General features: G+C 35.6%; 1 protein-coding gene across 1 annotated transcript in view; it reads right to left on the bottom strand.

Annotated features, from left to right (window-relative positions):
• LOC121384351 (probable L-cysteine desulfhydrase, chloroplastic) overlaps nucleotides 1–27,081 on the bottom strand; it is a 41,835-nt gene that overhangs the window by 10,056 nt on the left and 4,698 nt on the right. The window contains exons 2-5 of the mRNA XM_041514708.1: nucleotides 11,604–11,749; nucleotides 3,413–3,555; nucleotides 2,350–2,466; nucleotides 61–174 (exon numbers count right to left, since the gene is read on the bottom strand). Coding sequence (XP_041370642.1) covers nucleotides 61–174; nucleotides 2,350–2,466; nucleotides 3,413–3,555; nucleotides 11,604–11,749 — 520 coding nt within the window. The remainder of the gene's footprint in view (nucleotides 1–60; nucleotides 175–2,349; nucleotides 2,467–3,412; nucleotides 3,556–11,603; nucleotides 11,750–27,081) is intronic.

Here is a 27,081-nt window from a genome sequence, read left to right as displayed (position 1 = left end):
TGAATACCAAACCTATGACAGCTAGCTTGATGTTAGGGCGAGATATTATGAATACCAAACCTATGACAGCTAGCTTGATGTTAGGGTGAGACTTGAAACATTCTTCATACAGATCCACAATCTGCTGGGCACTGCTGATAGGAAATGTTATATCCAGGAAAACTGCCTCTGTTCCTACAAATTAACAGTGTGTCAAAAGTTCAATAAAACGAAAAGCACAAAATAATAATAAAATTAGGTAAAACTAATTTGAAAATGAAATATTTAACAGCTGTCTGCAATTAGTTTCTGGTTCAGTGTGTTCACTGTATGATTTCATGAGGAATGTGAAATCAGAGATGGCCATTGTCCACCACATGCATAATTAGAAATTGACAGAGCTCTTGAAATATTTGGGTTAAATCATAAATGAAGAGTGTTTTTATACTGAAAAGCAGGACTTCTAGATTATGGTAGCTCCACTCCCATGGCTAGTGATATTCAATGTTGGGCTAGTAAATAACTAATATTATCATGCCTGATGGCTAGTGAAAAAAAGTTGTTAAATGCTGCATTTAAGTTGGTAAATATAAATATCCTGCTCCTACCCCCACCCCCTCCAATGTTAGTGTTTTTAATGTTTAGGTAACATATCCAATTATTACCATTAGTAAAATTGTATTAAGTAAAGTAGAGCTAGTGGATTTTTAATTGTGGCTAGTAAATTATTAAAATCACTGATCCCATGGCTAGTGGATTTTGTAAAAATTCTAGAAGCCCTGTGAAAAGACAATGCACAATCTATTGGTGAGGTTATTTTTACCATATGAGGTTATCTTGATATTCAAATCCAAGATAATTAAAATGAGAACATGCTGGAGCCCTTGAACTAAGTGAGATAGAATAATAAATTAAGTTCTATTTCCACTAAACAGTGCATTCACAATCCTTTTATAGGTCTTTTTTACAATTTTACATTTGTTCACCAAATTATTTTGAAATATATTGCTCTATCCATTGATTCAGGACAGCTGCCACACCCTCTACATTAGATTTAAAGGTCAAAATGGCATCAGATATGATAGGTTGTAAATGAAACCTAGTCTATCTTCACAAAACTGAACAGATTAGATACCAATCCCAATGGCCAAGGTCCAGCAAGGACCAACAGAGAAGAGTGTTTAAGGGAATGGCAGACCTAGATGAAAGCGAGGTAACTGGTGCTTATTCAGTGTTTGTTCGAAAGATTTGATGTGTGATGGGAGCTTCATTGTTTCTTTTTTATTCTGTTAATGTCACTTTTATCCCAGGTGTCTGCAAGGTTTGAGCTACTAATGTCACCATACACAAATTTCATGACAAAGGTATTAAGGGCATTTATGGTTTCTGTGGAGATAAAATATGATGATCTAGTTGAGTTTGAGCTTTGTTTTTGATTGTACATTTCTTAACTACAGCCCTTTTGCCATGACCAGAGATACGACAGTTACTGTCAGATCCAGTCATTATGTATGCTACAGTGCTTTGATGATAACTGGGGTCATTAATTCGTTACAAAATTATCTCCATATGTTTGGACCTTTTCTTTAGATAATCAGTAGGTATCTGTTGATATACAGGGCTAGCTCGGGGTCAGCAGAAAATTTCGCCAAATTCAAAAATTGCAAAAACCCAGTTATTTTGTATCAAAATATCAATTATTACATAAAATTATTTCGCCAAATTAAAATAAAATTTGCCAATTGTTTTTGAAATTCGCAATTGGCAGCTAGCCCTGATATATAACAAATTAAAAATAAAATAACATCAGCCTGCCCACCCTTTTAAGTGATAAAAAACAAGAATGATATTTTTAATGGCCTAACATACAAAATGAATGAACTATTCTGACTGCCTGAGTAAAGGTAAATCCTAGAATATTTTTTATTCTACCAATAAAGGTTTGACAATATTACTAAATCAGATTCTCATTGACAACGATATTGTGTACAATATTACAGTAATTTATCCTGCAACCACCGTTTCTATTCACAGAATATGATGACAGATAAAGCAAAGTCATATACATATAGTAGAAGGATATGACTTTTGACATCACATGCATAGCTACATTACAAAATTGTTCATTTGACCTCTAGGTCATCGTACAATGTGGCTAAAATAACAGAAATAATAGCTTTTCCTTTAATTTTTATGGTCTGCAGGATAAAGATAACAACTAGTTAATGACGTTGGATATCGGCTTTATCCTGTTCAGGCTGAATGAGAAATTTCCCATTCTTACCATCAAAGGATAAAGCAGATATCCGATGTCATTCACTAGCTATTCTGTATTTAATCGTGTTTCTCCTGTGAGCACAATGAACAAACCTTCAAACCTCTTTGTTACATGGCTTGTTGCTTTTTGGATCGAGCCGTATGTCAGTCGAGTAATAAGAATAGCCTCACCAGTCTTCAGTTTGCATGACATTAACACACTGTTGATACCTGAAAGAAACAAAACATCAGACTGAATATCAACATCGATTCCCACCCTACAAACACGTCACCTATCATTTGTAATATCGGAGTAATGTTTTTATATCATATACATATACATTGTACCATGGTTTCTGTGGGATTAAAACTGATTAAATTAAAACACGACTAGTTATTAAATTAATTTCTGTTCTATTATTCTTTAGTATAAAGACATTTTTTAAATACCTGTTGGCAAGAACATCATTTTTTATTTTGTTAACAGTCATATACGTGTGATAACTATTTAAGGACATATGACCTACTGCTTCTATGTGATGATTAGATAGCCAGTGCCATACCATCCAAGAAAAAAACAAAATTGAAGAAGCAAGTTAACCTGAAATGGACTTTTCTGGGACGCATAATTTAAGTACAACCACTAGGGCCGTAAACAGATTTTAGTTGGAAAAGACGTTTAAATTTATTTTAAAACTGGCTTTTGAGGATATGTAAACAATAGAATACTACATTCGTGTCTGTTAAGATACCATTTATCTTACAACTTTTTGTTTAAAAACATATCCAACAGGCTTTCGCTCGTTAGATATGTTTTAAAACAACTTGATGTAAGATAAAAGGAATCTAACAGTCACTAATTTGGGCACAATGGGGACTTCTGTCTTTTCTCGAGTGCAGGAGGGTTGTTTTAGTTCAGTACTGCCATTAACAGCTGCTGAAGAGTTGTCAGTATCACAAATGCATTTCAAGTTATTTTAATGTAATTAAAACTTAACATTTCAGTGGCTTTGAGGTGAAATATTTTGAGGTCAGCATGTTTGTAGTTAATATGGGCGTGATTATTTTAGGCATCTGTATTTTGGCACCCTGCATGTCGTATTCTCTATGTCTAAGCCACTGTGTCAGGTAAAGCAGTGGAGGGAACATGGCATGTTTTGTGTCTAGAGAACCACACCTGTACTAGCATTGGGAACAAGCACAAGGTCCTGCGAGTGACAGTGGAAGAAGTCTGCCAGCACACTCACTGCCTTCAGCCAGTGGTCTAGGGACGCCTGTCGGAACCACAGGTCTGGGTTCCTTTCCATCTCCTCGCGGTACCTGAGGTGGAATCCAACATATTAAAACAGGCACTGTAGGACTAATCATAAATAACACGATTACACATTTGCATAGAATAAGACACAACCATATAATTCATTCACATTTCTTAGTATACAGTAGGGACTACTAGACTACAAAGATTGTTTTCAAAGTTTATAAATATTGTTTTAATAAATATAATTAAATTTCACAAATCAGTGTTCCACCTCTTTCCAAAAGATGTTTACAGTTACAAACCATACAAATGAATGAATCTGGGAATGTGTCAGTGAGTCAGTCAGTCAATGAGTGAGTGTAACCATGCTGGGAATGTGTCAGTGAGTGAGTCAGTCAATGAGTGGGTGTAACCATGCTGGGAATGTGTCAATGAGCGAGTCAGTCAATGAGTGAGTGTAACCATGCTGGGAATGTGTCAATGAGCGAGTCAGTCAATGAGTGAGTGTAACCATGCTGGGAATGTGTCAGTGAGTGAGTCAGTCAGTCGATGAGTGGGTGTAACCATGCTGGGAATGTGTCAGTGAGTCATGCAGTCAGTCAATGAGTGAGTGTAACCATGGAGGGAATGTGTCAGTCAGTCAGTCAATGAGAATGTGTCAGTGAGTCAGTCAGTCAATGAGTGGGTGTAACCATGCTGGGAATGTGTCAGTGAGTGAGTCAGTCAGTCAGTCAATGAGTGGGTGTAACCATGCAGGGAATGTGTCAGTGAGTCAGTCAGTCAATGAGTGAGTGAGTAACCATGCTGGGAATGTGTCAGTCAGTCAGTCAATGAGTGGGTGTAACCATGCTGGGAATGTGTCAGTGAGTCAGTCAGTCAATGAGTGGGTGTAACCATGCTGGGAATGTGTCAGTCAGTCAGTCAGTCAATAAGTGAGTAACCATGCTGGGAATGTGTCAGTCAGTCAGTCAGTCAGTCAGTCAATGAGTGAGTAACCATGCTGGGAATGTGTCAGTGAGTCATGCAGTCAGTCAATGAGTGAGTGTAACCATGGAGGGAATGTGTCAGTCAGTCAGTCAATGAGAATGTGTCAGTCAGTCAGTCAATGAGTGGGTGTAACCATGCTGGGAATGTGTCAGTGAGTCAGTCAGTCAATGAGTGAGTGAGTAACCATGCTGGGAATGTGTCAGTCAGTCAGTCAATGAGTGGGTGTAACCATGCTGGGAATGTGTCAGTGAGTCAGTCAGTCAATGAGTGTGGGGAATGTGTAACCATGCTGGGAATGTGTGAGTCAGTCAGTCAGTCAGTCAGTCAGTCAATGAGTGAGTAACCATGCTGGGAATGTGTCAGTCAGTCGATGAGTGGGTGTAACCATGCTGGGAATGTGTCAGTCAGTCAGTCAGTCAGTCAATGAGTGAGTAACCATGCTGGGAATGTGTCAGTGAGTCAGTGAGACAGTCAGTCAATGAGTGAGTAACCATGCTGGGAATGTGTCAGTGAGTGAGTCAGTCAATGAGTGAGTGTAACCATGCTGGGAATGTGTCAGTGAGTGAGTCAGTCAATGAGTGAGTGTAACCATGCTGGGAATGTGTCAGTGAGTGAGTCAGTCAATGAGTGAGTGTAACCATGCTGGGAATGTGTCAGTGAGTGAGTCAGTCAATGAGTGAGTAACCATGCTGGGAATGTGTCAGTGAGTGAGTCAGTCAATGAGTGAGTGTAACCATGCTGGGAATGTGTCAGTGAGTGAGTCAGTCAATGAGTGAGTGTAACCATGCTGGGAATGTGTCAGTGAGTGAGTCAGTCAATGAGTGAGTGTAACCATGCTGGGAATGTGTCAGTGAGTGAGTCAGTCAATGAGTGAGTGTAACCATGCTGGGAATGTGTCAGTGAGTGAGTCATTGAGTGGAACCATGCTGGGAATGTGTCAGTGAGTGAGTGTAACCATGCTGGGAATGTGTCAGTGAGTGAGTCATTGAGTGTAACCATGCTGGGAATGTGTCAGTGAGTGAGTCATTGAGTGTAACCATGCTGGGAATGTGTCAGTGAGTGAGTCATTGAGTGTAACCATGCTGGGAATGTGTCAGTGAGTGAGTCATTGAGTGTAACCATGCTGGGAATGTGTCAGTGGGTGAGTCAGTCAATGAGCAAGTGTAACCATGCATGGATGTCTCTGGAAATAAACAAATCAGATTTGAATACAATCATAAGTAAATTTATAAACAAATAATTAAACCAAATCAAACCTGAATACAAACAAACAAAACAAAAATTTCCAAGCAATGTATACAATGAACAGAACATAATTTAAATGTTAATAGTGCAATGACTGTAGTATACAGCTATGAGGGTTGTATGTACACAATGAACAGAACATAATTTAAATGTTAATAGTGCAATGACTGTAGTATACAGCTATGAGGGTTGTATGTACACAATGAACAGAACATAATTTAAATGTTAATAGTGCAATGACTGTAGTATGCAGCTATGAGGGTTGTATGTACACAATGAACAGAACATAATTTAAATGTTAATAGTGCAATGACTGTAGTATACAGCTATGAGGGTTGTATGTACACAATGAACAGAACATAATTTAAATGTTAATAGTGCAATGACTGTAGTATACAGCTATGAGGGTTGTATGTACACAATGAACAGAACATAATTTAAATGTTAATAGTGCAATGACTGTAGTATACAGCTATGAGGGTTGTATGTACACAATGAACAGAACATAATTTAAATGTTAATAGTGCAATGACTGTAGTATACAGCTATGAGGGTTGTATGTACACAATGAACAGAACATAATTTAAATGTTAATAGTGCAATGACTGTAGTATGCAGCTATGAGGGTTGTATGTACACAATGAACAGAACATAATTTAAATGTTAATAGTGCAATGACTGTAGTATACAGCTATGAGGGTTGTATGTACACAATGAACAGAACATAATTTAAATGTTAATAGTGCAATGACTGTAGTATACAGCTATGAGGGTTGTATGTATACAGTGAACAGAACATAATTTAAATGTTAATAGTGCAATGACTGTAGTATACAGCTATGAGGGTTGTATGTACACAATGAACAGAACATAATTTAAATGTTAATAATGCAATGGCAAAATTAAATGCAGTGAGCAGCTTGTTGCAAATATATCTATATGTCAATTTATGATTTGTTTGCTCATTTATTTTTATTTTTTTAATGCAATACGTGTATATCTTTTTTTCAGTGGTAGATTTTTTTTTAACGATTTCATGTATTTATTTTATATTACATATATGTGGATGGTATTAAATGGTATAAATACTAAATACAATACCTAAAAAAGGATCTTTTTTTTTTAAGGCAATCTAACATTTTGTAATTATTAATTATGGCTTAAGTGTGTCTATATTTTTTTTTAAAGTTTTGTTTGGTTTAACGACACTACTAGAGCACAATGATTTATTAATCATCAGCTACTGGATGTCAAACATATGGTCATTTTGACACTGCCATAGAGATGAAAAAACCCTCTACATATTTCCATTAGTAGCAAGGGATCTTTTATATGCACCATTCCACAGACAGAATAGCACACATACCACGGCCTTTGATGTACCAGTCGTGGTGCACTGGCTAGAGCAAGAAATAGCCTAATAGGCCCACCGACGGGGATCGATCCTAGACCGACCGCTCATCAAACCAGCGTTTTCCCACTGGGGTGTCTATATTTAGTGCATTGGTACAATAATATTATCTATGGCCATGAATGTACTTTTTAATTATAAAATCCAAATTTAAGAATAATAAATTTGGTATCTGAAACTGATTGTCCCCTTCCCTTGGATGAGCAAAAAGAAAATTAATGTGTTAGTCAGACCTTCGTTTTTGAAAAACCCAGGGGTGCTAAAAATCGCACTCCTCAAAATGCTTACGGGGGGGGGGGTAATCACACACCTCAAAATGCAAAGGGGGAAATCGCACCCCTCAAAATAATCAGAATTAGAGGCAAGAGACCGAGAGGAATTGCACCCATGAAAATTATTAAGTTTGAGGAGTAATGATTTCTAAATTAAATATCTTAAGGGTTAATGTTTTGTGTTTTCAAAATAAATATCCTAATTTAACTAATATGATGGTTATTCTCAAAGATGAAGGAATGGGTCATTGCAGTCTTACACAAGAAAAAGAAACATCATGAACACAATATTTATCGATTTCTTATGTATTATATGCATATCATGTTGCATTACAATTCTGAATCATGATTGCCCATTGGACTATTTCTCGTTCCAGCCAGTGCACCACGACTGGTATATCAAAGGCTGTGGTATGTACTACCCTGTCTGTGGGATGGTGCATATAAAAGATCCCTTGCTGCTAATCGAAAAGAGTAGCCCATGAAGTGGCGACAGCGGGTTTCCTCTCTCAATATCTGTGTGGTCCTTAACCATATGTCCAACGCCATATAACCATAAATAAAATGTGCTGAGTGCATCGTTAAATAAAACCTTTCTTTCTTTCTTTTTTTCTGAATCATGATAATCTGATGACTATTTATGAATAAGGAATTGAAACTGATTTGTTTGTGCTTATTCTGTTTTATTTAAAACAAGTACAATAATTTTGCTTTTCATCGCAGAATGATATGATTTCTCCATGGACACAAACCTGTGAACTGAATGTAAAAGTGTAACAACCACATAGCAAGGGGTTATCACATTTATCATGATATCATAATATACATGTTATGTACCTGCAAATTCTTTATTTAAAAAAAAAAAAAAAAAAAAAAAACCCGTCATAACAGAGAAAATGTCAACATCTATTGTTTTCTACCCAAATATATCTTACTACAATTTTTATAAATATATTTTTTCACAAACAAGAATGATGACTTAATAAATAAGAATTCCACTTAATTAAATGTCTCGCCTACCAAAAACTTATTCAGTGTCACTGAAGATGTACATCTAAAAAAAAAGAGAGAAAGAAGATTAATATTAATATTTAAGTCTTTTCACATGCATGTGATGAATATCCATACAAACAACTACCGGGCCCAACCATTTTGTTTATCTTCCAAGTTCAAGGGCCAAGGGCTTTGAAAATCAAACTTGATCTGTAACAGTACATGATAAAGCTATACATAAAATTTACAGCTCAATATCTTGAGGTATTGTGAAGAAAAAGTCTGGAAAACAAATTTGAGTATTTCCTAAGTTCAAGGGCCATAACTCTATCAAAAATAGATAAATTGCCATGAAAGTCAAACTTGATCTGTAACAGTACATGATAAAGCTGAACATAAACATTCAGATTATTATTTTGAGGCATTACGAAGAAAATGTCCAGAAAACTATATATGTTGGACAGACAGACGGAGACAAAACCTAGTGCCCTGCATGTGGCTGGACCAGTAAGAGAATAATAAAATAAAAGTAAAAAGTAAAATAATAATTTTTTTAAATCTGTATATATGTATGTATGTATGTATGTATGTATTGTATGTATGTATGTATGTATCTATGTATCTATCTATCTATCTATCTATCTATCTATCAAGCAAACCAGCAGTGAGAAGTGGCATTCTTGGACTGGACGAAACTAAAAAACCCCACCCCAACATCTATCTATCTATCTATCTATATCTATATCTATATCTATATCTATATCTATATCTATATCTATATCTATATCTATATCTATATCTATCTATCTATATATATATATATATATATATATACTGAAGGCCAAAAGAAACTTTACCATAGTTTTAAATCACTCTGGTGTAAAAACAACAAAAGATAGTCGCATGAGGTAAAATATATTGACTAGATCAATATGTCAACATTAACATAATTAAAAATGAGTGTCATTCAGCATCTGATAATGACGTCACATTTTCCCAAAGCGAGGTGGTGTACACAAATCGAGCTTTCAACTTCATGGACGACATGCAAAGCATACAGACAATCACTCACGTCCAATAACAAGTCACATTAATAGCGTGTGTGACCACCCCTTGCCCCAATACAAGCAATAATTCTCCGACGCATAGAAAAAATCAGTCATCTGATGAGGTCACATGGGACGCGTTGCCATTCTTCTTGAAGGGCCTGGATCAGTTCCTGTTGGTTGGCTGGAGGGTGTGGTCGTTGTCGAACACGGCGATCCAAAACATCCCAGAGGTGTTCTATGGGGGACATGTCTGGGGAGCGTGCAGGCCACGGCAATACGTTTACGTTGTTGGCTCTAAGGAAGTTCTGTACGATTCTGGCTGTATGAGGTCTGGTGTTGTCTTGCTGAAAAATGACACCACGTGGCTGCCGTTGGAGAAATGGTATTGCAGTTGGACGAAGAATGTTATCCCTGTAACGTTGAGCTGTCAAGTTTCCGTGAACGATGACCAATGGTGTCCTTTCCTGTGCACAGATACCTCCCCACACCATGACACTCCCTCCACCATATGGCACGACCTCCTGAACGCAAGAAGCCGCCACTCGATCTCCCCTACGGCGGTACACACGCTGTCTTCCATCAACTCTGAACAAACAGAACCGGCTTTCATCAGTGAAAAGAACCCGCAGCCAATCACGTCGCTGCCAACGTCGTACAGTCCTAGCCCATGTCAATCTCAAACGACGATGTTGTGGTGTCAGTAAGTGTCCTCTATATGGTCTGTAAGCCCTTATTCCATGAGTCCTGAGTCGCCTGGCCACTGTCTGTCTACTAACCCTGTGACCTAAGGCATTCATTGCTGATGACGTCACTGTCAGGAAGCGATTTCGTAGATGCAAGGTACGCAAGTACCGGTCATCACGGGGCGAAGTCACCCTGGGTCTGCCTGTTCTTGGCCTGTCTGATGTCTGCCCTGTTTGCCTGTAGCGTTACATCAAGTTTGTAACAGTAACACAGGAACAACCGAAGGTTCTGGCGATGTGGGCATGAGTGGCTCCCATCTGTATCATACCCAGGGCTCTCTCGCATTGTTCTGGTGTCAGTCGTGGCATTCCTATGGTGGTTTTTTTATCTGTGTGGATGTCTGACATGCCGTCTAAACCGTTTTTATACCCTTATTGCACGTGCAATTGCTGTTGTTCATAGTGCACAAGTTTTTCACTTTTCTGTGTGTTCCACCCAAAACATGCAGTGGGCGGGTATAATTTTCTGCATACATTATTGTTGTGTTTGGGCTATGTGTTTTGGATTGAGTTACTTTTTAAAAACAATTCATTTTTTCTTAAATTCCAAATTGAAAATGGTAAAGTTTCTTTTGGCCTTCAGTATATATATATACATAAGACAAAGAAAGAAATGTTTTATTTAACGGCGCACTCAACACATTTTATTTACGGTTATATGGCGTCAGACATATGGTTAAGGACCACACAGATTTTGAGAGGAAGCCTGCTGTCGCTACTTCATGGGCTACTCTTTCCGATTAGCAGCAAGGGATCTTTTATTTGCGCTTCCCACAGGCAGGATAGCACAAACCATGGCCTTTGTTGAACCAGTTATGGATCACTGGTCGGTGCAAGTGGGTTACACCTACCCATTGAGCCTTGCGGAGCACTCACTCAGGGTTTGGAGTCGGTATCTGGATTAAAAATCCCATGCCTCGACTGGGATCTGAACCCAGTACCTACCAGCCTGTAGACCGATGGCCTAACCACGACGCCACTGAGGCCGGTATACATAAGACAAGGTCTCTCTAAACCAAACTGGATCACACTGAGGAATCTAATATTTATCCGACTTAGACAGGACTCAGAGTTTAGAAGGTCGCATTTTTGAATCTAGAAAATTTAGAACCATAAATTTTGGCTGGTTTTGAATCTATTCTGGTTTATCAGGGTCTGTTTAAGACAGTTTCACTGTATGACATAAATATAAAATTAAAAATAAAATAAGACAAAAACATTTATTAGTTCTAAGGCATCCAACAAAACCTTTTTGTTTTCAACCCATCCACACTTTACTTTTGCTGGCTTCGAGAACAGATATATACATAACAGATACTGGAAATATATAAGTGCCTTATAAACAGCCTTGGGACCGTTAGTCTGCTTGGATGCCCCAGGTACATGTATTTATGGCTAGCACAAAGTTACCTTGTTTGAGCAGCTGCAACACGTTTTGGAACAGTACCATAAGACCCATGATTAAGAAACACTATATCCTTCGTCAGGCTAGTTTCTGTATGTTTAAAATATGAGCCGAACTGCACATTCTTATCAAGTCCATCCAAATCCATCATCTAAAAAAAATAAACATATGTATATAATTGCTTATAATTATATTTATCACAGTCGCTATATTTTTATACTTTTAACATTTGTTCGTGAAAAATAACTACAAATAAATTGATCCCACACATTATCTTTTCATCAACTCAAGGATATCAAAACTGTACTGTATTGCCATTTGGTATAAATAATGGTTATGTCATGTACACAAAACATGTATTATATAAATATTATACATGTATTATACATGTCTTGTGATGTACATTGAGTCTTGTCTGTATACATACTATGAACTGGCTCATTTTTTTAATGATGTACATCGAGTCCTGTCTGTATAGTATGTATATTAAAACAAGAGCCAGTTCACTGTATGTATACAGACACAACTCAATGTACATCATCAGACATATATCAATCAAAACAAGAGCCAGTTCACTGTATGTATATAGACAGGACTCAATGTACATCATCAGACATGTATCAATCAAAACATGAAACAGTTCACTGTTTGTATACAGACAGGACTCAATGTACATCATCAGACATATGTATCAATAAAAACAAGAGACAGTTCACTGTATGTATACAGACAGGACTCAATGTACATCATCAGACAAATATCAATCAAAACAAGAGCCAGTTCACTGTATGTATATAGACAGGACTCAATGTACATCATCAGACATGTATCAATCAAAACATGAGACAGTTCACTGTATGTATACAGACAGGACTCAATGTACATCATCAGACATGTATCAATTAAAACAAGAGACAGTTCACTGTATGTATACAGACAGGACTCAATGTACATCATCAGACATGTATCAATCCAAACATGAGACAGTTCATTGTATGTATACAGACAGAACTCAATGTACATCATCAGATATGTATCAATCAAAACATGAGACAGTTCATTGTATGTATACAGACAGAACTCAATGTACATCATCAGACATGTATCAATTAAAACATGAGACAGTTCACTGTATGTATACAGATAGGACTCAATGTACATCATCAGACATGTATCAATCAAAGCAAGAGCCAATTCAATGTATGTATACAGACAGGACTCAATGTACATCATCAGACATATATATCAAAACAAGAGCCAGTTCACTGTATGTATACAGACAGGACTTAATGTACATCATCAGACATGTATCAATCAAAACATGAGCCAGTTCATTGTATGTATACAGACAGGACTCAATGTACATCATCAGACATGTATCAATTAAAACAAGAGCCAGTTCACTGTATGTATACAGATAGGACTCAATGTACATCATCAGACATGTATCAGTCAAAGCAAGAGCCAATTCACTGTATGTATACAGACAGGACTCAATGTACATCATCAGACATATATATCAAAACAAGAGCCAGTTCACTGTATGTATACAGACAGGACTTAATGTACATCATCAGACATGTATCAATCAAAACATGAGACAGTTCACTGTATGTATACAGACAGGACTCAATGTACATCATCAGATATGTATCAATCAAAACATGAGACAGTTCATTGTATGTATACAGACAGAACTCAATGTACATCATCAGACATGTATCAATTAAAACATGAGACAGTTCACTGTATGTATACAGATAGGACTCAATGTACATCATCAGACATGTATCAATCAAAGCAAGAGCCAATTCACTGTATGTATACAGACAGGACTCAATGTACATCATCAGACATATATATCAAAACAAGAGCCAGTTCACTGTATGTATACAGACAGGACTTAATGTACATCATCAGACATGTATCAATCAAAACATGAGCCAGTTCATTGTATGTATACAGACAGGACTCAATGTACATCATCAGACATGTATCAATTAAAACAAGAGCCAGTTCACTGTATGTATACAGATAGGACTCAATGTACATCATCAGACATGTATCAGTCAAAGCAAGAGCCAATTCACTGTATGTATACAGACAGGACTCAATGTACATCATCAGACATATATATCAAAACAAGAGCCAGTTCACTGTATGTATACAGACAGGACTTAATGTACATCATCAGACATGTATCAATCAAAACATGAGACAGTTCACTGTATGTATACAGACAGGACTCAATGTACATCATCAGATATGTATCAATCAAAACATGAGACAGTTCATTGTATGTATACAGACAGAACTCAATGTACATCATCAGACATGTATCAATTAAAACATGAGACAGTTCACTGTATGTATACAGATAGGACTCAATGTACATCATCAGACATGTATCAATCAAAGCAAGAGCCAATTCACTGTATGTATACAGACAGGACTCAATGTACATCATCAGACATATATATCAAAACAAGAGCCAGTTCACTGTATGTATACAGACAGGACTTAATGTACATCATCAGACATGTATCAATCAAAACATGAGCCAGTTCATTGTATGTATACAGACAGGACTCAATGTACATCATCAGACATGTATCAATTAAAACAAGAGCCAGTTCACTGTATGTATACAGACAGAACTCAATGTACATCATCAGACATGTATCAATTAAAACAAGAGACAGTTCACTGTATGTATACAGACAGAACTCAATGTACATCACACATGTATCAATTAAAACATGAGATAGTTCATTGTATGTATACAGACAGGACTCAATGTACATCATCAGACATGTATCAATTAAAACAAGAGCCAGTTCACTGTATGTATACAGACAGAACTCAATGTACATCATCAGACATGTATCAATCAAAACATGAGACAGTTCACTGTATGTATACAGACAGGACTCAATGTACATCATCAGACATATATCAATCAAAACAAGAGCCAGTTCACTGTATGTATATAGACAGGACTCAATGTACATCATCAGACATGTATCAATCAAAACATGAAACAGTTCACTGTTTGTATACAGACAGGACTCAATGTACATCATCAGACATATGTATCAATAAAAACAAGAGACAGTTCACTGTATGTATACAGACAGGACTCAATGTACATCATCAGACAAATATCAATCAAAACAAGAGCCAGTTCACTGTATGTATATAGACAGGACTCAATGTACATCATCAGACATGTATCAATCAAAACATGAGACAGTTCACTGTATGTATACAGACAGGACTCAATGTACATCATCAGACATGTATCAATTAAAACAAGAGACAGTTCACTGTATGTATACAGACAGGACTCAATGTACATCATCAGACATGTATCAATCCAAACATGAGACAGTTCATTGTATGTATACAGACAGAACTCAATGTACATCATCAGATATGTATCAATCAAAACATGAGACAGTTCATTGTATGTATACAGACAGAACTCAATGTACATCATCAGACATGTATCAATTAAAACATGAGACAGTTCACTGTATGTATACAGATAGGACTCAATGTACATCATCAGACATGTATCAATCAAAGCAAGAGCCAATTCAATGTATGTATACAGACAGGACTCAATGTACATCATCAGACATATATATCAAAACAAGAGCCAGTTCACTGTATGTATACAGACAGGACTTAATGTACATCATCAGACATGTATCAATCAAAACATGAGCCAGTTCATTGTATGTATACAGACAGGACTCAATGTACATCATCAGACATGTATCAATTAAAACAAGAGCCAGTTCACTGTATGTATACAGATAGGACTCAATGTACATCATCAGACATGTATCAGTCAAAGCAAGAGCCAATTCACTGTATGTATACAGACAGGACTCAATGTACATCATCAGACATATATATCAAAACAAGAGCCAGTTCACTGTATGTATACAGACAGGACTTAATGTACATCATCAGACATGTATCAATCAAAACATGAGACAGTTCACTGTATGTATACAGACAGGACTCAATGTACATCATCAGATATGTATCAATCAAAACATGAGACAGTTCATTGTATGTATACAGACAGAACTCAATGTACATCATCAGACATGTATCAATTAAAACATGAGACAGTTCACTGTATGTATACAGATAGGACTCAATGTACATCATCAGACATGTATCAATCAAAGCAAGAGCCAATTCACTGTATGCATACAGACAGGACTCAATGTACATCATCAGACATATATATCAAAACAAGAGCCAGTTCACTGTATGTATACAGACAGGACTTAATGTACATCATCAGACATGTATCAATCAAAACATGAGCCAGTTCATTGTATGTATACAGACAGGACTCAATGTACATCATCAGACATGTATCAATTAAAACAAGAGCCAGTTCACTGTATGTATACAGATAGGACTCAATGTACATCATCAGACATGTATCAGTCAAAGCAAGAGCCAATTCACTGTATGTATACAGACAGGACTCAATGTACATCATCAGACATATATATCAAAACAAGAGCCAGTTCACTGTATGTATACAGACAGGACTTAATGTACATCATCAGACATGTATCAATCAAAACATGAGACAGTTCACTGTATGTATACAGACAGGACTCAATGTACATCATCAGATATGTATCAATCAAAACATGAGACAGTTCATTGTATGTATACAGACAGAACTCAATGTACATCATCAGACATGTATCAATTAAAACATGAGACAGTTCACTGTATGTATACAGATAGGACTCAATGTACATCATCAGACATGTATCAATCAAAGCAAGAGCCAATTCACTGTATGTATACAGACAGGACTCAATGTACATCATCAGACATATATATCAAAACAAGAGCCAGTTCACTGTATGTATACAGACAGGACTTAATGTACATCATCAGACATGTATCAATCAAAACATGAGCCAGTTCATTGTATGTATACAGACAGGACTCAATGTACATCATCAGACATGTATCAATTAAAACAAGAGCCAGTTCACTGTATGTATACAGACAGAACTCAATGTACATCATCAGACATGTATCAATTAAAACAAGAGACAGTTCACTGTATGTATACAGACAGAACTCAATGTACATCACACATGTATCAATTAAAACATGAGATAGTTCACTGTATGTATACAGACAGGACTCAATGTACATCATCAGACATGTATCAATTAAAACAAGAGCCAGTTCACTGTATGTATACAGACAGAACTCAATGTACATCATCAGACATGTATCAATCAAAACATGAGACAGTTCACTGTATGTATACAGACAGGACTCAATGTACATCATCAGACATATGTATCAATCAAAACAAGAGCCAGTTCACTGTATGTATATTCACATGACTTGAGGTTTTGTTTTTAACTTTATAACTTTTAGAAAAAATTAAACTTTTATTATAAAAAAATGTGACGGACGAGACATTTCAAATTATTTATAAAAATCAATCAACTAATTATACGATTCTTGACCAAAACTTTTATGCACAAGTTACAAGGGTATGAAGGTTTCTATGTTTATGGTAAAGATTTTATTCATGAATCATGGATTGTTAATAAAGATATTGAAAAAAATTAAATGTTACATCCATCACAATTTTGGCAAAAAAATCCTTACAAAGTCTCTCTGGTATAGTGTACGTTTAAATTTTACATATTCAAAACCCTTATCAGGGGCAGCAGTGTACAAAATAGTGGTACGGCTCGTGGTTGCCAGACTCGCCTTTCAAATTACTTGTAAGGACATGTTCAGATACAACAAATATAACACAAAGTGTTCGGCCATGCCATACCTCTTTGAAAAGTGGTACAGCCATTACTGTACCATCTGCACCGCCCCTGCTTATGATGTTTACTTTCATATGATGTAAAGTTTCCATGTAAATGTAATGCTTTTTATTTTCATAGTCGCGGACCAAATACCATGAAACGCCCCATATACATACAGAACTTAATGTACATCATCAGATGTATCCATCAAAACGAGCCAGTTCATTGTATGCATACAAATAGAACTCAATGTACATCATCAGACACAGCTAGGGCTAGATCTGGGTCAGCAGAAAATTTCGCCAACTTATCTACGAAACTTAAAAAATTGCAGAAACCCAGTTATTTTCTAGCAAAATATCAGTTATTTCATAAAATTATTTCGCCAAATTAAAATAAAATTCGCCAATTGTTTTTGGTACTGGTTAACAACATGTAAGTTTAATGTCATGACTGGACTCAAGAATAATCAAATTAAAGCTCTGCGGCGTCAGATTTAGGAAACAAATGTTTATCGTCAAAGTCCCTAACTGCGTTATGCTTCCAACTCTGTTCACTTTGTTTTCTTGTGCACAGTTCGTGCACTTAACATTTGTTTTGTTGACGTCTGCTTGTCATTCATTTGTGAGGTTTTTCTTCACAGTTCTAGAACATTTTCATTAACAATACAGTTCATACAATTAAGTATCTAAATATAAAACTTTACAAACCCCTAAAACCATTAATTTTACTACGTTGCTTTTGTTTATTCCTTAAAATTACCTACATCGGGTCCACATGACTCGTAGAAATTGACTTAAAATGGAGGAAGATGAATTAACATTCGCTGCGTGTCACATGACCTCACACGTGCCAGATCAACAAGGAAGGTCAAAGCATTTAATTTTTATGATTTTTAACACCCTTGTTGTTAGAATATGTTTTCAATTGATATATTCGATGTGCAAAAGGTATGCTACAGTTTTGTGCCTCTAATGTAGTGAACAGTATTTATAATCCATTCATAACAATTGTAAATAATTTTGAGTGTATAAATTGTGTTAATTAAGAATCAATTAATAAAAAAATTATATTTTACAAACTATTCACAGGTATTAACGTAATGCCCATCAGTATTGACAACAAGTGTTAGCGATGGGTGTTGGTAAAACGCGGACCAGATCAGAACGCTTGAGAAATTGAATTTTGTCCTTTAAAAAAATTATTAAACAAAGTGTTCGTCAACTGTGTATTCTCGGAACCGAATATACGGGTACTTCGGCCCTATCCGCCATTGTTTATCACGTGACGCGGTGAAGCTTCTTCTTATAATATAGTTACGTATGGTTTGATAGTAAATTTAGTCAACTTTAGTCGATGATTTACAATAGTTAACGGCCAAGATGCCTAAAACATGTTGTGCAGTTGGCTGCATAAACCATAACATGATGTTAAAAAAAATATTGTTTTACAAATTTCCTAAAGAAGAGACCAGGCGCCGCTTGTGGATGAGGGCATTAAAACGAGACAAACCTGATGGAACACCATGGCTTCTCACACAGAATTCAGTAATATGTAGTGAGCATTTCATTGAAGGTAATGTTTTATTTGGTAACTTATTGCTATTTGTTAAGTTGCAATGATGCTTGATGTGTGTGTGTGTGTGTGTGTGTGTGTGTGTGTGTGTGTGTGTGTGTGTGTGTGTGTGTATATATATACAGTCAAACTTCGATAACTCGATCTTGAAGGGGACGAGGAAATAGTTCGAGTTTCAGGGAGTTAGAGTTTTCGAAATTAATATATAACAGTTCAAATTTGAAACTGCTTTGCAGCTGGTTGCAGCATTGTAGCATTGCAGCTGGTTTATTTTGCTTAATATTGTAAGAAGTGTGCCCTCTGAACTCTAAAAACTATGCATCCCCAGTTGAAAGGCGAATTGATATATCAGTCACCTCACCCCACGCCACCCCATCTCATCCCACTCCATCCCAGCTGTTGGCATCTTCGACACTTGTCATACATTCATTTTGCGTATATTGTAAAAGTAAGTAAATAAATTTAAAAAAAAGATCACATGGATGAATTTGAAATATATGTTTGGGCATATAGGCTACATGTATTTATTGACAGAAAAAAACGGAAAAAAAGAAGGCACCTCTACTTTCTTTCTCCAATATGGCCACCCACCCTCCATTTCTAGGCCATACGCAAGATTGCTTGGATGACAAAAAAGCAGAACTTTTTAAAACCGATCTGACATTAATTGATACATAAATAGAAAAGCTAACGTTTGACACGATTCATGCCTTTGAGAGCAAACACAAACGGCGCTAACAATTATTACAAATGCTCTATGAAGTTAACTAGATTGTGTCTGTAATTAAGTATTACGTAGCGAGGCTCTCCACCACGGACGAACACCGACTACCAAACATAGGATCATTTCGTTGTGCTTAGTCGGCGATCTGTTATTCTGTAATTATCACCCTAATACTCGACAGCCAAGACCACCCAAGACAGGCACGCTCAGCAACGACAGTTTGATCAATCTACACACGTCGAGTTTTAGAGGTGCATACTCTACTAAATCTTTATGGCAGGACCAAAGAATTAGGAGAGATCGAGGTTATCGAAGTTTGAGTTTTCGAAGGTCGTTATTACTAGTTTGTATAGCAATTCGGCCGGGACCGTCTCTTCAGATCGAGAGATCGAAGTTTTAGAGAAATCGAAGGTGGAGTGATCGAAGTTATATATATAGTGTGTATATTATATCTAGATTTATTATATATAGGCCTATATGTATGTATATGTATGTATGTATGTATATATGTATATGTATATGTATATGTATATGTATATGTATATGTATATATATATATATATATATATATATATATATATATATATATATACATACACAGTGTATATTATATGGAAAAAAATAATTAAATATATATATTACATATTTAAATAGTGCTTAACATGGAGAATAAGTTAAAAACAACCACAATTTTTCAAGGTTTATTTAATTTGCCTTGATATTATATTGTGCACCATGACTGGTATATCAGTATGGTATGTGCTATTCTTTCTGTGGGATTGTGCATATAAACGATCCTCATTACTAATGGACAAATGTAGCAGGTTTCCTCTAACATTTGTCAAAATTACCAAATGTTAGATATCAAATAGCCAATGATTAATAAATGAATGTGCTCTAGTGGTGTCTTTAAACAAAACAAACTTCTTGATAATTATATCATTTCTACAGTAGTCTGTTATATCAGAAGATATATATATATATATATATATATATGTATATGTATATGAACAATACCAAAACAACACAGGTATATTTTTATAGCCTTTTATTATTTGGCAGTGTATTTAGTATGTAATAATTAATAATGACAAACAGTAATATTAAGATGCAATTACATGTATATTATTTGAAATATGACAAACACACACACAACTGTTCAATAATTATATATAAAAATTGGCTATGCATGTTATGAATAGTTACTGGTATTGCTAAATGGACTTTCCTAATTTGGTAACTATTTAACAAATTTTATCAGCTAATAAAAACTGTTTGTAATATTAAAATTAAAATTTAGTTACATTTTGTATCTTAGAATATGAATATCTCGATGCAACATACTTTTTTGGATGTTTGGCAATGTCTCAATATTTATTTTTGTCTAATAATATACATACAAATTTGTTATTTCTTGCCAAACAGAAATTAAAATTATTTGGTCAAAGATTATTCCAAATCTATTTATCCGGTAGAAATTCAATTATTTATATTTAAATTATGTTATTGTAAGATATTGTTCTAAAAGCCCAGGGAAAAGCAGGATGAGTGTTTGTTTCGAAATCTCAAGACAGTCCCTTTAAAATAAGCTCTTATCATTTCAGGAAAGCCACATCTTTGCACAACTCATCCGGACTACATCCCATCAGTATTTAAACATTCATCACAAAAACCCACAGATGATGTCAAACAACAAAAAGTGCAAAAGTGCAACAGTGCAATCAAACGGAGGATTTTACTTCTCCAGCACCAACAAGTAAGAGACTTAAAACTAGCACACCGAATCCATCGGATCCACCTTTGAGCTGCACATCAACACCAACAAACTTTGGAGGAAACAAAGAAAATGACGGAACTCCTCTGCGGTCATTAGATAATGCATTCCTCAAAACACCACCATCCCAAGATGTCATACAAGATAAAAGTGAATCTTTTTCAAAGGAGCGAAATATGTTAATCATGGAGATGGATAACCTAAGACAAGAGAAGGAAAAACTAATACTTGAAAACAAACAATTAAGTGCAATTTAAATTCTGCACGATTACGATCAAATTTATGTCAGAACGATGACAAAAAAGCTAAATTCTACACTGGTCTGCAATGGGATGTTTTTTTGTCAGTCTTTTCAGTATTGGAAGCTTACATGAAACCAACACCCTTAACAAGAAAGTTACCACTTATAGACCAATTTTTTGTGACACTAGTAAAGTTGCGCATAGATGTGCCATTTGATCTTTTGGCAGGTCAGTGTGCAATTCCTTTCTCAGGGCGACCAACTTAATGGAAATATATTTCCGGAATTTTCTGGTATTTTAATTTTTAAGCGCGCGAATGCCCCTTTCAAAGCAATAGTTTAAAGCACGCCATTTTCAAAAATATAAAAAATAATTTAAAAAGCGCCATATTTAACATATTTTAAAAAATAACAACCAAAGAGATACACAACAATAAAAAAAATTGTATTATTTATTGGAATGTTATGTATTCAATAATAAAAGTATAAATCAATCCACATAAGTGGCAGAATTTTTCTACTTCCTTTTGAAGCATAGCCCTACTTTATGGCTTGTCTAGTAAAACATGCTAAATATATTCATCAGTGTAAATAAAGTTACTATACCTAGTACAGCATTATCACACACACACACAGACAAACCATAAAAAATCATCACCAAAAATAACCCCCTAAAAGCCCCACTTTATTAACAAATAGTGTAGTACAGTTTCACTCCCACCTACAATAAAGTGACAAACTTGGGACCAATGTTATTTTTATGTAGGTACATTGCCACATTTGCACTATTTCATTAGTGGGGTCGAACTAATTTGTGGTTAACTGAATCGGGGACGAAACATTAAGACTGGCTATCGTTCTGCATTACGTTTACTATTAGAGTAGCACTTTTCGCAGCAAAATCTAACAATGGTTTGTAAAAAAATTTTATAGTTTAACTTACTTGAATAAAACAATATCGGTAGGTATATTAATTAAATAATTAATATTAATGTCATGAATGTGTCACAGATTACTGGTAGCTAAATAGTATTTAGTGAAATGTTGCACGAGAAACCATACGAAAAGAATTTAAGAAAAGAATTGTGGATCCGTTTCTTTTGTTTCGTACAATCGCAAGTGTTCTGTTATATATTCAGGTTTTTATACACCGTGGCGAAGTTGCATGCATCGCCATAGAACCGATGTCTGCCCCGTAGTAATTACTATATGATATTTGAAATATCTTTAAAATTAATACATAAACTACATAGCAAGTAAGACAAATTTCATACATGGCTTCAGTTTACTCAATTGTCAAAATATTTTCATCGATTGGCTGTTGACAAATACAACCAATAGACAAACGTCTTAGAAATAGCACAAAACAGTCGATAACACGTTAAAAACCTAGCCAAGCCAAGGTAATACCAAGTTCAGGTTGCAATGGAGAATTCAGAATGATAAACTCTGTTTAATAAACTGGGATTTAAAAATGTAGAAAATTAAAAATATATTCAGAAATGGTTGCTTCCAAAAAAAAGATAGCGAATTTGGAAAAAAATTCCGGATATTTGGCATTAATTCCGGAATTCCGGATATGGGTTAAAAATTCAGGATTTTTCGGAAAATTCCAGAAAGTTGGTCGCCCTGCTTCCTCAACTCTGACAGATATGTTTTGGACATGGGTCAACCTAATGAGTGAAAAGCTAGACTACCTGGTGCACTGGCCTGATCGGGAAATTATGAACAAAACCTTGCCTAGCATTTATAAAACAAAATGTCCTAAACTCACAGCCATAGTTGACTGCTTTGAAATGTTTACAGACCCGTCGGCCCAAATGTCTGTCAACACGTGGTAAGTGCTACTCCAATTATAAAAAACACAGTACTGTCAAAATATTCATAGCATGTAGCCCTATTGGATCTGTAACATTTCTATCAACTACTTGGGGATAACGTGTATCAGATGTGGAACTTGTTCGTGCTTGTGGATTTATTCATCCGAAATATCATTATCCTAATGACCAAATACTTGCAGACCGTGGCTTTACCCTTCATGATGATTTTGCAAGTGTATGTTCTGCTGAACTATTAACACCAGCATTCACCAAAGGCAAAAAACAATTATCTGCAGAGGATGTAGAAAAATCACGTAAACTAGCCAGTGTTCGAATTCATATTGAAAGGGTGATTGGACTAATGAAAAACAGGTATCGGATTTTGCATGGTACATTACCTATTAACTGTATAAAAACTTTGAACGATGAAGCAGCAGTACCAACAAAAGCACACATTGACAAACTGGTAAGGCTGTGTGCTGCATTGACCAATCTTGGTGATGGCATTGTTTATTCTGAAAACTGAGGAACATAATGTGTAAACTGATTTCAACCCACCCACAACCCCATTTGATTACTTTTTTAAGCATTAAAGGCATATTGTCAGACCACTGACCTATTTAATGGTCTAACAAAATATTACCTGAACAAAAATAATTTGATTTGTCCCTAAATGTACTTTATTCAACCATCTTCATAACCACCGTATTTCATTTATTAATGATATTTTGTGAAAAATAATTGAATTATGGCAATGGTCCATAATTCAAAAACTAAAATTGCCGAGAGGGTTGACATGGATTTCACTCGATCATGGTTCAGTTAAGGTGATGCGATAGCTAGATTTGGTTTCCAACAATTAATGTAATTTTTATTTATTATCCATTTTTAAAGAAATAAGGTCCTTAAATCTGTGACAGTATGCCTTTAACTATAACAGATCAGCGATAGAAATAAGCAGAATCTTTCACTAGTCCACCGGACAAACACATCTAGAAATATACTTGTCCACCAATGTTTTTACTTATCCAAAGAAATTATGTTTTATTTAAGTACAAGGACCATATTTTTGATTGCTCAAAATAAAACTGCATTAATAGTATGATATATGATACCTGTATGTTATTATTTGTTTGTTTTATACTCTTTCCGACATGTTTTGCAAAACCAATCTCCTTTAGGGATCCGTTTAAGTTTTACACAGTCCAGATGATACCACTGTACTTGACAACTTGGTTCATCGCAACCAATCATTAACGAACCATTAATGGAATTACAAAAATAATACACTTGATTGTCAGGACAACTAGAAGTGGTTGCAGTTGGTACACTATTATTTTCTAAAGTCCGTGTCAGAAGCTCTGGCATCACACATTTAACATGAAAGTCTCGCGTTTTTTCCAGCATTTCAGCAATGAATGAATGATTTCTTCTGACATATGATATTGCCGTATATCTTGGGGTAAAAATCACAAAGTGCAGTATCATGTATATACATTTGCATCTGTACCTGACTGTAATAACTATGTGTTTCTTTGAGTTTACTGGCTTCTTCATCCATCAACAGACAACATGATTTTTCATTCATGTACTCGAGGTACGTTTTTTCCCTCTGGGTGTAGGGACATTTTACCTCAACTACCCGTTGACCATGGCATGCACATGAAGCGATTGAGTCTGAACTAGCTGCTAAATAACGGTGTTTTTTATCTACTAAAAGTCCTGCTTCTTTAATAACAAAATCAGTATGAGAAGATTTCATTATTTGGGTATAACTGTCCAAAGCCTTCTTTTCGTTCTTTGCCCCACTTCACGGGTGCCACATTCAAATTCTTTAACAGTCCCGGTACACAGGGTCTTGATAAGTGATAATGCTGGCTTGTTAACATTTGTGTGCAACACCTGGTGAACTGTAGAAGACGTTATTCTTCCAATTCTTTGGTCATGCCATGTGACTGAACTGGCTTGCTTCTTTGTCACATCATAAATGTATTGAATAACATTGGGTCTTAAAAACATTTCATTTTGTATTTCAATACATTTGATACCAAGTTCCTCAACAGAAAGGGCTGCATAATCTGGGTTAAAATATGTTCTCAAATTGGGTGGAACCACAGGGTCTGGCTCAACAACATTCTTCCAATGGAATTGGTCGGAATATTCCGAGAAAGTGCTCAGAACTACCGGTTGATGGGAACACTCATATAATTTTCCTAACAGCAATCGTTTCTCCTCCTCTGTTGGTGGTGTGATCTCCTGACGTTTTCTTTTTGACTTCTGCACTTTTGGACTGCACTGTCCTTGTAAAATTTGATGTTTTTGATTTCCGCTGGTTGTATTTTCTTTACGAAATCTTCGTTCCATTTACAAGGGAGGTCAGTACACGTCTGCGATGTATAACCCAGTCGTACAGCAGCTTCAACCTTAAATAGCAGCGCCGCAATATGAGAACAGGATTCTCCCAAACTGTAAGAAAAAGCATAAAACATCTTAATATTGTAAAACCTTAGCCATGTAACATTACAGACATACATGTACCTGTAATTATTATTCATTGGGGTAATTTACAATATTATTGGACGATTTAGTACTTACAAATCAATCACTTTGTTGGTACTAAAAATGACATCATCATGAGTTATAAATACAATAACAAACTCATTACCAATTATTATCAAATTTCTGTCCCTCTTGAAACAATGTTTATTTGTCACTCACTAAAGCTTGTAACAATTAAAATTATTTTACTTGGGACATATTTATTGGGCCTTCTACTTTTGAAATATGATAGTTTATCCACATTATTATAATATATTTATTCTTGATAAAACATATATTTCAAATGTAAAAATCAACAGATATTCCTTTTATAGGTAAATCCTGAAAAACAGAGAACACATATAAACAACATGGGAAGATATTTATAGACAATGCACAAATGGAATGTTTCCATAAAAATATACATGTTTTTAAAATTGACCTGTAACACAGTTGTCTGTTATAATTTGATTATTACATAAGTTTGTACATGTACCTGTATATGTATACAAGATTGTATATGAACTCAATATTGAATAAAATATTTTTTAAAGTATTATTTTGTCCTTGTTAACTATTATCTAGATGATATTTACATACCCTGCCATGCAGTCACAGTGGGCAACAGCCACTGCTCCATCAGTAGAGAGAGCAGCCCAAGGGTGATGTGGTTCACCATTCAGTCTTTGGGAGGCTCTCACATCAGCACGCAGTACAATGTGGATACTGTCGGGAGGTCGATAGTTCAACACTGTTTGAACCCATCTTGATAGGAAATAATTGTGCGCTTCTAAACTTTTGTAAGCTTTCATACTCTCTCTGGTAAAAACTCTATTTTTTTCTTGGTGGAGAGTACACATATTTTTAAATATACACATGTATAAATGTACTTTTTTAAAAAGTCAATGTTTTGGACCTCCCATGCGTGTGGGTTTGTTTGGTTTTTTGTGTTTTTTGTGGTGGTGGTGGGGGGGGGGGGGGCA

Source organism: Gigantopelta aegis, chromosome 10 (assembly GCF_016097555.1).
Source record: "Gigantopelta aegis isolate Gae_Host chromosome 10, Gae_host_genome, whole genome shotgun sequence".
Lineage (NCBI taxonomy): Eukaryota > Metazoa > Mollusca > Gastropoda > Neomphalida > Peltospiridae > Gigantopelta > Gigantopelta aegis.
Note: the sequence above shows the minus strand (reverse complement) of the source record. Positions and strands in the feature narration are given on the sequence as shown.